The sequence below is a fragment of the Coenobita brevimanus genome, chromosome 60, assembly GCF_032717465.1.
Source record: "Coenobita brevimanus isolate Jiangsu-jjx chromosome 60, ASM3271746v2, whole genome shotgun sequence".
Taxonomy (NCBI): domain Eukaryota; kingdom Metazoa; phylum Arthropoda; class Malacostraca; order Decapoda; family Coenobitidae; genus Coenobita; species Coenobita brevimanus.
The window spans coordinates 42397004-42412542 of NC_137013.1; the positions used below are offsets into that span (position 1 = coordinate 42397004).

Here is a 15539-nt window from a genome sequence, read left to right on the forward strand (position 1 = left end):
ATATTTTACCTACAGTACGAACAATATTTTCATTCTCATTCATGTAGGCATTCAAGTGCCGATAATAATAATAATAATAACAATAATAGTAGTAGTAGTAGTAGTAGCAGCAGTAATAGTAGTAGCAGAAGTAGTGGTAACAGTAGCATTAGTAATAGTAAAAGTAGTAGTAGTAGCAGTAGTAGTAGATGTTATACTTCAACACCCACCAGCAGCACAACACTAATCCATCAGCACAACGAGGTTCAATTACACATGGCGGTAAATTCATTAACACCAACACAAATTAACAACATCACCCAAAACCCCCCTCCTTCCACGTGTGTGTGTGTGTGTGTGTGTGTGTGTGTGTGTGTGTGTGTGTGTGTGTGTGTGTGTGTGTGTGTGTGTGTGTGTGTGTGTGTGTGTGTGTGTGTGTGTGTGTGAGAGAGAGAGAGAGAGAGAGAGAGAGAAAGAGAGATTTATAACAGCTTGGGGAAAATGGGGGAGGGTGAGAGGGAGAGAATGGGAGTGAGGGAAGGGGAGGGGAAGGAGGGAAACGACAGGAATATATCAGGAGGGTAGGGTAAGGGAATAATACGGGGAAAGGGAGGGGAAAGGAGGAGAGAGGTGAGGACAGTAAGATGGGAAGGGGAAAGGGGAGAAAGAAAGGAGATGGTGAAGAGGAGGAATGAGAGAGGAGCGAGAGAAGGCAGGAAGGGGAGGGAGGAAGGGGAGGGGAGTAAGTAAGAAGTGGGGAGGGAGAAGTGGCAGAAGACAGGAGGACGAGAAAGTGATGGGGAAGGGGAAGGAGAGAGGGAAGAGGGGAGAGAGGAAGAGGAAGGGGACAAGTGACAGAACAGGGAATAAGAGAAGTAAGAGATGAAAGGGGAAGGGGAGGGGGAGACTGAAGAGGAGAGAATAAGGGAAGGGAAACAGGTAGGATGGGGAAAAGACTGGGAAGGGAGGGAGCGAGGATGAGAGGAGAAGGTGGGTGGGTTGGAGAGAGAGAGAGAGAAAACCACCCCACCCACACCTCTCATTAAATACCCTCCCACGTGCCTAAATTAGTAAACAAATCTTAGCGGGTTCGTCCCTGATTAAATTTCGGCCCAGACATATATCGCCGAAACATGGTGTGGCAGACCCTTAATACCGGGCATATTCGACGGCCTACAAACTGGTATAATGAGGGTATAACGAAAGGCGGTGTAATTAATATGCTTCAGAGCCGAGATGTGATATAGTGCTTGATGGGCCGAAATGTCCAGAGCGTTAATTAATACAGGCTGGTCGGTAAATAGACACATACCTGGCGATTTTTTTTTTTTTTTTTGCGTTGCAGGGCTGGCTCAGTCTGCTGGTGTGGGCATGGCAGTGGATGAAATGAATAAATGATGCAAGACAGACACAGTATACTTCTGACTTAGCCGTACCTACAACACACGAAAAATCAGCCAGCGGAGCGGAAGGGGAGCGTTATGTTTGGGACACCTTATATATACTCGTAAAGTAGGCATTTTAACCCCTTCACAACGAGGCGCCTTTATCGACTACTATTCCTACTACTACTCAAGCTACATCGCTCTGGAGGCCGTGGCTAGAGTTACCACACATATATCTAGGAAGGACACGACCGTATTTCCCCACTTCAACTTGGACTCTCCAGCGGTGTGTTAAGATGCTGCCAACATCACCATATATTACCACGCGTCTCTGTTCCTGTCGCTATCATTCCTCCCTCCTTCTCTCTTCCCTCCCCTCCTCCATCTCTCCTTCAATCCCTCCCTCCTTCCCCTCTCTCTCTCCCCCCTCCTCCTTCCTTCCCTCCTCCTCTCTTCCTCCTCCATCCCTCCCTCCCTTCGCCTCCTGAGGTGAAGGGAACCAACCTTCAGCCTGTTTGTGTACCTCATTGTTCTATTTTTACCTGTCTGTATATCTACCTATAAATCTGGGAGCCTCTCTCTCCCTCTCTCTCTCTCTTTCTCTCTCTCTCTCTCTCTCTCTCTCTCGGCCGGTACGTGATAATACAGCATACACCCGGCTTTATACGAGAGCCGATGAAAGCCTGTTTCTCGTTGTCATGGCGACCAATGTTTACTTCAATAATTCACATCAGCAGCAGGTATGTTAGTATGCACATCACGGCACCAGTTCTTATCAGTTAAGCAGACAGGTAGATAGATTAAGCAGACAGACAGATAGATAGACGTAAGTGATTAGTTATATAAACCACCACACTCTCCCACGACCTACAAACATTATCTGTGCTAATTAATTATCACTTACAGAAAGAGATAGAGATATATATAGATAGATGCGATATGGATAAACAGATATACCTAAACATGCAATTAAACTAACATAACCCACCCTTTAACGACCTCAAATTACAAACGGTGTGGGAGCGCTTACAGTGGGCATTAGTGCAATATATGCGAGGTGTGGCAGTATCGGAAAGGAATATTGCCAACCGGTGTGGAATCTGAATACCGTTACTCCCTACTGTCGTACACAAAGGGTCCGTATATAAATACTGTCTTATGATATTGTGGTTATCTGAGACTGCACGATCTATTTACCTATCCATCTATATGTCTGTGTTTATCTATTTCTCTATGCTATGCTATCTAGGTGTTACGACCATGTGTGCTGAAAAATACTTAATATATTTTGTCTAACCTCACCAAGATGGGTGTGGGGGTCAGCATAGCCTTCATTGCTGTGGACAGCCCCATTCGGGGTCACCACTTGCGGGTAGCTCCCAGGTATGAGCTACCCATACTCGTAGCTAGACCTCACACAAGAGAGATCCCTTGTGGGCACCTACCACGATAAGGGCTACCCATACCATGTCCAGACATCCTTAAGGTTTCCACCCGGAGGAGTAACCTCTATTTCCACTATAATCTCTCTCTCTCTCTCTCTCTCTCTCTCTCTCTCTCTCTCTCTCTCTCTCTCCCGGAACGGAAATTAGCCTCGTGGGAGGGTCCGAGAAATAAGGATGAGGGACTGGTCAGTACCGTCATAAATAGATCGATCAAGCAGCCTAGTCCTGCTCCCCTATGATCATAATGACGCCATGATGGAGTGGATGACAGACATATATATAGATACACTGACTGATTAATATACAGATACAGACAGATATCCTAATACAAAGATACAGACAGCTATCCAGTTACAGGCAGATGGACATACAGATAAAACCACACACATATATAAACTGACCAAGATACAGACGTTGCATATGGGAGCAAAATTATCATATGCAACGCTATCGCACGATTTACGACGAAATTAAACACACAGTAGAAATTAACACACAAGATGAAAGCTGAAGAAAACGAATTAGATGAAATATTTAAAATTAATAGGTTCCTTGGCCTGTGACGTGGGAAGGAAGTGACGTCACGATGTAAACAATGGATGTCAATATGGCGCCCACTGACCCTCACATCAATACATTCTCAGAACCAAACACACTTGTACTATGTCTCTCTCTCTCTCTCTCTCTCTCTCTCTCTCTCTCTCTCTCTCTCTCTCTCTATCTATCTCTGGGGATTGGTAAGTTAGGGAATGGCAGGAACGGGGGGGGGGGCAGGTAGTTAAGAAGCCTTGGGGGGAATATATTAGGGTCGAACCTGCCTAAATACGTCACGGATCATTAGAGAGAGTGAGAGAGAGAGAGAGAGAGAGAGAGAGAGAGAGAGAATCAGAAGTTTGCATGTGTGGATCTGAATATTAATACAGAATACATGGTCAGATCCTCATCCAATCTCTCTTTCTCTCTCTCTCTCTGCACACACACACACACACACACACACACACACACACACACCACACAAGCGCGCGGGCTCAATCTGTTCCTTACACAATAGCCTACCTAGATTCATTTTTCGATCTCTCTCTCTCTCTCTCTCTCTCTCTCTCTCTCTCTCTCTCTCTCTCTAATTACACCTCAATCAGGCCTCAAACCACCCCCTTCACAACGCACCCTCTTTACTGCACCATTAAGTAATAAACCTTGAAAATATATTTGTAAATACTGAGAAAATATTACCAGAGAAATATTATGGTATTAATAAGGAAGCAGAAATTCTTACTAAGTGGTGGTAAATTCTGAGGAAAGGACTAATTCTCACCTCCCCCTCCTCTCTCTCTCTATATATCAAAACACCTGTCTATCACTCTCTCTCTCTCTCTCTCTCTCTCTCTCTCTCTCTCTCTCTCTCTCTCTCTCTCTCTCTCTCTATGAAAACACCTGTCTATATAATCAGTAACAGCCCAACTCAAAACTAGATCACTCTATGGCTATGTAATAACTACACACACACACACACACACACACACACACACACACACACACACACACACACAGAGGCACCTGTCAATAACATGGCAGCCATGAAATAATCCCAAAATATCTACACACATGTGCGTGTTCGTGTCTGTCAATAATGCAATATGTACCTTTATGTAAGAACCACAGACACACATACATGCATACATAAATTCTCTCTCTCTCTCTCCTTACTATCACTTCCTTTCCCACGACCATCCACTACTATCACCCTCCTCTTCCCTACCTTTTCTTCCCTCTCTTCCTTCCCTCATCTCTCCTCTCGTCTTTCCTCCTCTTTACGGCCTATTATACTTTCCTCCCTCTTCCCTTACTGTATTCTTCCTTCCCTTCTCCATTCCCCTTCCTCCTCCTCTTTCCCCCCTTCCTTGCCCCTCCTAGGTTCATTTCCCCTTCATTCTCCCATCTTTCATTTCTAAACACTCTTCCCTCCCCTCTCCCCTAATTCCCTCCTCTTACTTCATCTACCCCTCCTCCAATCTCCTCTTCCCCTTCCCTCCCCTTCTCCTCCTCTCCCTCTTCCTCCCACCTCTTCCTTCCTCTCCCCCTCCCCGCTCCCCAAACACTACCACTCAACACGAACACACGCTCGTATATAAAGCCAATTGGAGAGAGAGAGAGAGAGAGAGAGAGAGAGAGAGAGAGAGAGAGAGAGAGAGAGAGAGAGAGAAGGGGGGGAATAATTAGTCGGTCACCCAATCACATACACTCACTAACATCACTCAATTACCCACCATATCACCATCAACAACAAACATCTAAGTAACAATGGAGTACCAGGCCACTCCACAAACGTAAACACCAAGTAACAGCAGCAGAAGTAACAAAAAAAAAAGGAAAAAAGAAAAGAAAGAGAAATAAGTAAAAGTCCCAAGAGTAAGACGGATCACGCGAAACGTAAATATTGCAAAGTACCGTCCCGAAAAATGGTTCCTCCCAGATGTCTAAGTGTGTCTGGGAAAAGGATTGGACTGTTTTGTTTTTGTCCGAGTTCTTTTGTCTTGCATTTTTTTTTAATGATACGTGGAAATGAGCTTTGTCATTTTCTACTATTCTCTCTCTCTCTCTCTCTCTCTCTCTCTCTCTCTCACACTCTCTCTCTCTCTCTCACACACACACACACACACACACACACTTTTTTTTTTTTGTTACTTATGATACGGGGAAATGTGCTTTGTTATATTCTGTCTTGTCATAATCTCTCTCTCTCTCTCTCTCTCTCTCTCTCTCTCTCTCTCTCTCTCTCTCTCTCTCTCCAGCGTTGTTACATTCTCTCACGCCATACCACTGTCATTTTCTTTATTGCATTTCCCTCTGCTTTCTCATTTTCTCAATTACATTTTCCCTCACTCACTCTCTCTTATTTAAACCTTCTATCACTCATTCTTATCGTTTCGCACAATGCATTTTTTTTTCTCTCCACCCTCCCTCCCTCTGTGTCTATCTATCTACCATTCTTACTCTTGATTACACACACATAAGTATTGTTTTCGTACATAGTCTGCCTCCATCTCCATGTCTTTCTATCAACCTACCCCTGTCTGTCTGTCTCTGTCTGTCTGTCTGTCTCTCTCTCTCTCTCTCTCTCTCTCTCTCTCTCTCTCTCTCTCTCGTATCAGACAGCAATAGTAACCAGACAACAACATTCCTTTACAGTTGCACCCACCACAACAAACTCCTAAACAATATATTTCGTTTTAACACGCCAAATAATCGATGAAATACGCAATACAAAGGGTAGTACGTAAATAGCACTGCACTAGAAACTCATACGGTGGTCTTCTGTTGTGGGTACGGCTCAGTCTGCCGGTCTGGGCATGAATGTGGCAATGGGAGAATAGGAGTAGTAGTAGTAGTAGCCGTAGGAGGAGGAGGAGTAATAGTATTAGTAGAAGTAGTAATGATGGTACACCAGTAGTAGTAGTAGTAGTAGTAGAAGTTGAAGTAGTAGTAGTAGTAGTAGTAGCTGTTGTTGCTGTTGTTGTGATAAGTGGCTATTACTTCTTCGTAACTGACATATTTTAGAATTGGATCGGGACTCCTGCTCACCCTAGCCTCGCCTCTACCCTCCTCTGTAATCGATTGCCAGTGTCCAGAAAGGAACCCGGGTATAGCACGCATCATAACCAGCCAGCACGGGGGTTGGGGAATCGATGGGTTGAATATTTAAGTGTGGTGCTTCCAATCCTCCCTCTCTCTCTCTCTCTCTCTCTCTCTCTCTCTCTCTCCCTACCTACCTACCTACCTACCTAATTATCTGTGTCCATCGACGTACCTATATTTACCTCAATGTATCTACCTACTTACCTACCTACCTGTCAATCAACCAATCAATTTATCTATCTGTTATGACCTCTTGTGCCATGGTCCCGTACTCTTCTCGCGTAGGGGAGCTTCCTAACACCTTTGCTTAAGTGACTGATTTTGCTTATTACACCTTATTGTCCTCCCCTGTTATACGAATCCACCTAACATTGCCATACTCTGCACTGATGGCGTACAAAAGGTTACAGACCAGCCATATCCAAAAATAAATCGCTAAGGAAGAGGTGTTAAGGAGCCTTTCTTATTCTTACTCATCTTTCTTAATTTCTGGCTACTTTCTCACATTTCCAACTCACTTTTTTAATATCTAGATTACTCTGGCTTTCCTTACATTTCTTTCTTATTCCACACTCCCTGGCACACGATCTCACATTCATGCTCACTTTTTTTTTCCTCTCTCTTCCTGGCTCACTTCTTCAGACTTTCTTTCATTCATCCTGGCACACTTGCTCACTTCTTTGCTCACTTACTGTCCTTACCAGCCTTCACTGGTTTGGTAATCGATGTGAAAGTGAATATTTAAGGTGCTGTCCCTCCTTGCTACCTCCACATCACTTATTCTCTCTCTCTCTCTCTCTCTCTCTCTCTCTCTCTCTCTCTCTCTCTCTCACACACACACACACACACACAGGCACACTTTATTTCTCTCTCTCTCTCTCTCTCTCTCTCTCTCTCTCTCTCTCTCTCTCTCTCTCTCTCTCTCTACACACACACACACACACACACACACACACACACACACACACACACACACACACACTTAATTTCTCCCTCTTTAAATCTCCTGACCCTTTCCTTCCTTTTCCGTCAACTCTCTCACTCTACTGGCTCACTTTCTTACATTTCCGTCCTACTTTCTTTAATTTCTGACTCACTTTTTCACACTCCCGGTCGACTTTCTTCTCTGCTCACTTTCTTACAGATCAGAATTACTCTTACTTCTCTGCTCACTTTCTTATTGTACATCTTACTTTCTCACTTCTTCACTTGTTAACTTTCTCACTTTCTTACCAGCTCACTTTCTTACTTGCTCACTTTCCTACTTTCTCACTTTCTTACTGACTCACTTGCCCACTTATTCACTTTCTTACTTTCTCACTTCCTCACTAACTTACTGACTCACTTGCCCACTTATTCACTTTCTTACTCTCTCGCTTGCTTACTTTCTTTAGCTATTCTCACCGTCACACACCCTGCACAGGTTTCGTATATAATCAATAAGGCCGCGTGAATATGTAAGTACAGAGCTGCTACGTGAAGTACTTACACCTCTCTCTCTCTCTCTCTCTCTCTCTTCAAAACGACTATACTCTCACTCTATTTTTCTCTTTCTTCCTATTTCCTCACTTTCTGACTCACTGTACTAGCCTACATATCTGACTCATTCTCTCTCTCTCTCTCTCTCTCTCTCTAGTTTTCCTTCTCCCTATTTCCTCACTTTGACTCACTGTACTACATATCTAACTCATTCTCTCACATCTGCCCTACTTTCTTATCTCTGACTCTCTCACTTTCTTCTCACATTTCTAACATTCCTAGCTTATATTCCTTTTACCTTTTGGCTCACTATAATTCACAAGCGACGCATTTTCCAGCATCAGTCCTGCTTCCTTATCTCTAACTCTCTTTCTCGCTTTTTTTCCTTACATTTCCTGCATTCCTGGCTTGCATTTCTCCTTTATTTTCTTTATCTACGTCTTTAGTTCATTTATGCTGTCATCGCTAACCTGCTAAATTCTGACCTTTCGTTACTGCTTCCTTGCTTTAAAAAAAATATCAACTTTCCTTCACAGCCTTCCCTTGTCTCACTCTCAGCTGAGTAGTAGCTAGTAGTAGTAGTAGTAGCTGTTTTTGTTGTTGTAGTAGTAGTAGTAGTTGTAATAGAAGCAGTAGTAGGAATAATAATAATAATAATAATAATAATACTCTAACCTTCCTAAACAGCCTTCCTTTGCCTCTCAGCTGAATAAAATCGTCTGGAGTTAGAAGAAGGAATGGAATACCAGAACCGCCTCAATCAAGGCAGGTTTAGAACATCTTAGTTGTGTCTTAGTGTCTTGGCGGTGTCTTAGTAATGTCTTGGTAGTGTCTTACTAGCGTCTTAGTAGTATCTTCGTAGTGTCTTAATGTCTTTGTAGTAGCGGTGTCTTAGTAGTGTTTTAGTGGTGTTTTGGTAGTGTCTTAGAAGTGTCTTGGTAGTGTCTTAGTAGTGTCTTGGTAGCGTCTTAGTAGCAGTAGTCTAAGTAGCGTCTTACTATTGTCTCCTCAGATTAAAACTGTCTGGATGTGGCAAGAATAAGAACGTCCTCGTACCGAAGGGGCGAATAAATTATACTGGCACGTGTAGATCAGGTCATAATTCAACTAAATATTTCATTTTTTACAATCCACTCTCAAGCCACACGCACATCCTTTAAAACGCACATAGGAACCACGGTACACACAGTCGTACACACATAAACTAAACGCACATCTTTTCAAACGCACATGAAAACCATCCACATACAGACTTGTAATACAAGCACATCACTTAAAACGCACACGGCAACCACATACGCACATAAAACTCAAACTGTATGCACACCACTTAACACGCACACAGAAGCCACATGCACAGACATACACAAAAATACACACGAATTCCTTAAAACACACACACACACACACACACACACACACACACACACACACAGAGTCATGCAAGACAACACGTGAAAAATACATTAATCTTAAAAAAAAAAGTACATGCAAAATTTATGGAGCCTACAATTCATACATCATACACTGGGAAGTACTGTATAAGAACTGAAGAGCAACAAAAACATACCAATACATTCTTGAGTCTAGATACAACTCAGAATTTTAAATAAACGTTTTAATCTGCTACTCGTTTAGGCAGCTGTTTTGAAAGCCACTAAAATCTTGACAAAAATAGGCAAGTTGTTCCAAAATCCATGCTATTTAAACATTAATCAAACACAAAAGTAAATAAAACAAATAAATATATAATCCTTTAAAACCAGAAGTAAAATATATGAATTAATAAAAAAAAAATTGTAAAAGATTCATGTTCCAAATGAGGGATACTCACGTCTGTCATGGCCGCCAGCCTGTTGCACATCCAAAACATAAACAAACTTTATTCCACTTTTTAAACTTTCCCGGGCCCACAAGGACACTCACAGCAGCTTCTAAAAACCACCAAGTTTATTTCTGAGGCGTGAAAGTGAGGTAGAGACTGATAAAGAGAATAAAGGGAGGAAATAGGAGATACAGGAAGGCGCAAGGAACCCACGTGAAGGGCGCGGTGAGACTGAGTTGGATTTCGATAACTCTCCATTTCTAGCCCTCCCTCTCCTCCTCCTCCTCCCTCCGCCCCTCCCTACCTCCTTTCCTCCCCCGAGTTTCCCTACCTGCTCCCCTTCCTTCGTATTTATTCCTTGTCTGTTATTTTTTTCTTGAATTCTCTGTCTCTTTTCCTCCTTTCCTCTCATGCATATAGCTGTTACCTCCCTCCCTCCTTATTTTGCATTTCTTCCATATTTAACCATTTCTTCTAATTTTCGTCCTCGTAACTTTATCTTATTCCTCCCTGTCATTTTTTCTTCTTCTTCATCCTGTCCAGCAAATCCTTTCCTCCCTACTTCCTTCTTCTTCCTCCTCTATTCCTTCCTTCCTTCCTCCATCCTCATTTACTTCTCTCAATCCCTTTCAATCTTTCTTTCCTTTCCTCCTCGATTTTTTTTTGTCCTTTCTCTTCCTCCTTTGCTTCCTCCCTCCCTCCCGTCTTCACATTCCTTCCTTTATTCCCTTCCCTCCTTCCTTTCTCCTCAGTAATTACCTCCATATCTCCCTCCTTCACTTCCTTTCCCTTCCACGCATTCTTTCTCGTTTCCATATCCTTTCTTGTTCTTTCTTAAACACTTTTCACATTCTCTCTCTCTCCCTCTCCCTCTCTCTCTCTCTCTCATCCGCCTCATTTAACTCAAAGGTTTTCTCTCCAATTTAAAAAACGGATCAATTATTCAATTATTCTCGCGTGCGGCGGTCCTGTTTATCATTCGGGGGGGGGGAGAGAGAGAGAGGGATCAAATATGGAGGACGTGTTTTGAGGGACGCGGAAAGAGAATGGAGAGGGAAAAGAAGATATACGCTGAGAGGGAGAGAGAGAGAGAGAGAGAGCTTATTAACTAGATTGTTCACACGTAACACGCAAAGGAATGGGGGATTTACTTAGTGTGTAATTATTAGCGTTTTGGTGAGGGAAGTTTGATAATGCTGTGAGATGTGTGTGTGTGTGTGTGTGTGTGTGTGTGTGTGTGTGTGTGTGAGAGAGAGAGAGAGAGAGAGAGAGAGAGAGAGAGAGAGAGATTATTACCTAGATTGTTCACACGTAACATGCAAAGGAATGGGGGATTTACTTAGTGTGTAATTATTAGCGTTTTGGTGAGGGAAGTTTGATAATCCTGTGAGATGTGTGTGTGTGTGTGTGTGTGTGTGTGTGAGAGAGAGAGAGCTAAATACCCCCACACAGGCGTTACGTCACCTCAGAAACAATACAGCAATTATACGCCCTATTATCATACGCTCACTCTTTGTTTGTTCAGTGTTACAGAAGGACGTGTGGCGTGTATAATGTTGCTATGGTAACGGCTTCCTTATTATTGATGCCTGAGTGCATCGCGTGCTTACTTTCTTGTTACTACTACTACTACTACTACTACTACTGCTACCACCACTACTACTACATTTATTACGATATTATTATGATTATTACCATTATTATTATTATTATTATTATTGACACAAATGAATACATAAGTAATATATATACTGTTTTATCAATACTCTCTTCAGGTATGGTATGTGCTTAAGTTTCTCTCTCTCTCTCTCTCTCTCTCTCTCTCTCTCTCTCTCTCTCTCACCTGAGCGGGCGGCAAGGTATGAAAACAGATGAGTCATAACAACGCAAACTTTGACTATCCTGTCCTATGTTATGGAGAGAGAGAGAGAGAGAGAGAGAGAGAGAGTCACTACTGCTCAACACTGTGACCAGAGGAAAAGGGGAAGAAGAGAGAGAGAGAGAGAGAGAGGATATTAGGTCACGTCTTCACCTGCTCTACCACAAACAACCAGCCTAATTGGTCCAGCCATCGCAATTAACAACCTGCTCGTTAAATACCTCGTCTTACTCGCTACACTTGAAGCTTTTCATCGAACAGTCAGTCCCTCATCCCTGCCGCGTCATGTGCTAGTGGGTGATGATGATGATGATGATACGCTAAAATAACTGACTGATGATGATGATGATGATGATGATAAGGTAAAATAACTGTGACAAGATGATAATGATGATAATGATACGGTAAAATACGTGACTGATGATGATGATGATGATGACGATGATCATGATGATCATGATGATGATGATCACAGGGTAAAATAATAATGACAAGATCATAATATGATGAAGATGGAAGTAGTAGTAATATTAATAAAATAATAATAATAATAATAATAATAATAATAATAATACCATTAATCGCCGTTTTTTATCCTTGTTTCCGCATTCTTCTTTCCTCATTAATTCTCCTTGTCATTCTTATTAATTCTCCTTTCCTGTTCTTAATTTTCCTCTCTCTCTCTCTCTCTCTCTCTCTCTCTCTCTCTCTCTCTCTCTCTCCCCCTATCAGGTAGGAAGAAGGGATTGGCGGTGAGGGACGAGGGAGGCAAGGGTGAGGGAAGAGGGAGGCAGGGAGGTGGGAGGGGCAGGCAGGGTGAGGAAGGAGGAAGACAAGGGTGAGGGAGATAGGAGGACCGCAGGGAGGGAGATGAGGGAGGGTGAGGTAGAATGAGGGAGTTGGTAGGGTGAGGGAAGAGGGAGGAGAGAGCAGGAAGAAGGAAGGAGGGAAAGGTCACTGAGGAGAAAGGCAAGAGTCGGCAGGAGGGATGGGGGAAGGAGGGGAAGTGAAGGAGTTAGGCAGAGTGAGTGAGGGTGAAAGAGGCAGGGTGAGGTAGGTGTGGAGGAGAGAGAGAGAGAGAGAGAGAGAGAGAGAGAGAGAGAGAGGAGGGGGGAAGCACGGTGAAAGTAATGGAGAAAGTGGGTGAGGCACAGTAAGGTAGAGAAGAGACGTGTGTGTGTGTGTGTGTGTGTGTGTGTGTGTGTGTGTGTGTGTGTGTGTGTGTGTGTGTGTGTTTGTGTGTGTGAGGCATGGCATACACAAGTGAACACCCCATTCAGTGCTGAGTGCTCAAACAGATCACACGGTATTATAGTGTTACCCAGTGATATCACGCCAACACACTATCACTACAACTACCGCTTTCACCCCATAACCACTATACACTGTCACCACAACCATAACTACCACTCTCATTCAGAACCACCTCCATACCACCATAACCACAGACAACTACTACTATCCTCTACAATCACCTCCCCTCCCACGACAGCCACCATCATCACTAATACTACCACTGTCCCCTACAACCATCTCCACCACCACTACAGTCAACACCACCATCACAAGGTAAGAGCTAAATATATATATAAAAAAAAAAACATTAACCACACCAACATACGTAAAAAAAAAAAACTAAAAAATATATACTACATAACATTTCCCAAAACAGTGATTACAATTCCCACCTTTAAACACACACACACACACACACACACACACACACACACACACACACACACACATTTTTAGGTTTCCATCTCTTCATTGTTATTTTTTGTCTGTTACTACATGTGTTTACTAAGGTACGACAAATAACATCCACGTGGAGATAATGATATATTTAATGCACACTGCGGCGGAAAAACTGATTATTCTAAGCACACAACGGTTTTAAAGAAGAGACTTTTTTATGTCAGTATGTTAAGTATTTTTTTCTATCTACAGTACATACAACGAACCACATCCATGTGTAATTATATAAATGTACTTTGTATAGCACAGAGGTATATGAGAGGGTGTTAGTTGGAAGGAGGGCAGCGAAATGGCAGGGGACAAGGCAACATGGAGGAGATTTGTATGTGGCCACCCCTTACTGGATTATGGCGTCTGGCTATAGACAGATAGATAGATAGTATACTGGAACGGAATATGTTATTAAATGATACCTGGATCTCAGATTAACGTAATTAATTGATCTTATTTTGGAATGGGGGTGATACAGGAAAGGGGATTTAAAAAATTACAAATCTGATATAAATTCTCACATGGTACGTGAGTGAGAGAGAGAGAGAGAGAGAGAGAGAGAGAGAGAGAGAGAGACAGACAGACAGACAGACAGACAGAGACAGAGACAGACTAAATCATACCATGAAAAAATAAGACCCGGAAAGCATTTAAAAGAAAATCAAACATTAAACCAAAGGCAGAGCAAAATTTACACAAGGGAGGAGGAGGAGGAGGAAGAAGAAGAAGAAAAAGAAGAAGAAGAAGAAGAAGATGATGATGATGATGAAGGCGGCCCGGCCCTCTCCTTCAGGCAGGGTTGCTGGCGGGAATTCTTTAATCTTGGCAGGATTGACTTAGGTCATGTTGGGAAGGATATGTAAGGAAGAAATGACTCTCCATCTTGAATAAACAACAGAGCCAGAATCTTTTATATTAACAAAACAAAACGAAAATCTAATCTGTATGTCCAGCCTAACCCAACCGAACCACTCCATCACGTAGGCTGAGCTCTGGCCAAGTCGGACATTTTGGATCCAGAGACGCCATATTTAGCAAGAACGACGACAATTTTCACGCGTTTTAAAGGACAATAATATATAAATAAAAACAAATAATGGCAGGCTGGAAAATACATCAAGCGAATCAATAATAATAATAATAATTCAAACTGTCATGAGACCTTTTCTTAGACCGGATCCAATATACGACCAAAATTTATGAACAAAATTCCTGTATAAACAAAATCCAAACGGACATGAAAAACAATGGATTTTTTCTAAATTATTATATTTTAACTAAATTATTAATAAAAATTCAAAGACGAGACTTTTTGGCAATATGGCGTCACGTGGCCTAAAATTGTCACTTAAATCACTAACAAACTGAAACGTAATCAGAAACACTTTTTTTTTTGGGGGGGGGGGAGGGGGGGCAGGCCGAATCGAAGACGGCGTCAACTGGTCTAAAATTATCACTTATATTACTAACAGAAAGTCAAACGTAATCAGCAACACCGATTTCTGTAAAGCCGAATCCAAAATGGCGTCAGTTGGCCTAGTATTTAGCGCACGTCCCGCCGGCCGGAGTCCCCCATCCAGCATGCGAGGCCACAGCACGGAGGCGCAGCATGCAAAATTCATGGACTACAAGACACACTGTAGCATAACGGACGAGCGAGCCATCCTCCGCTTATGGTCACTTGGACGCCTTCGTGTGGTGACACCGATACGACTGGCGGACACAGGTGGTTGGAGGAATATAGGGTGATCAGAAAATAGCACGCAACTAGATCCTCACCTAGTGGTACCTTGCGCTGCGAGAACGGCTCAGTCTGCTGGCGTGGGCGTGGGTGTGGCAAGGAGTAGGAAATGGGTGTATGATCCAGGGTAGACACAGGTAAAGCTGAGTGAGCCGTACCCGCAACACGTGAGAAATCGTCTGGTGGAGTGGGGTTATATATGGACTACCCTCATAACACACACACACACACACACACACAAACACATTTCCTACAAGATCCACAGACAATATAAAAACACTCCCTCTAATACCATCACCCAGTACTGAATGACGAAGCCTTTTTGTGCATTCAGTACGGACAGTGGGTATTAGTGCAGACGTGGTGATATGGGAAGGTATGTGGCACGTAGGATGGGCCTTAGGGAACGGCCTGTCAAGTCTAT

The 15539-nt window shown here is 42.9% G+C and overlaps 1 protein-coding gene across 1 annotated transcript in view; it reads right to left on the bottom strand.

Moving 5' to 3' along the window:
* LOC145403408 (uncharacterized) overlaps positions 1-2717 on the bottom strand; it is a 62650-nt gene extending 59933 nt beyond the window's left edge. Inside the window, exon 1 of the mRNA XM_080275188.1 lies at positions 2662-2717. Within this exon, the coding sequence (XP_080131314.1) occupies positions 2662-2717 (56 nt within the window). The remainder of the gene's footprint in view (positions 1-2661) is intronic.
* Positions 2718-15539: the final 12822 nt, after the last annotated feature.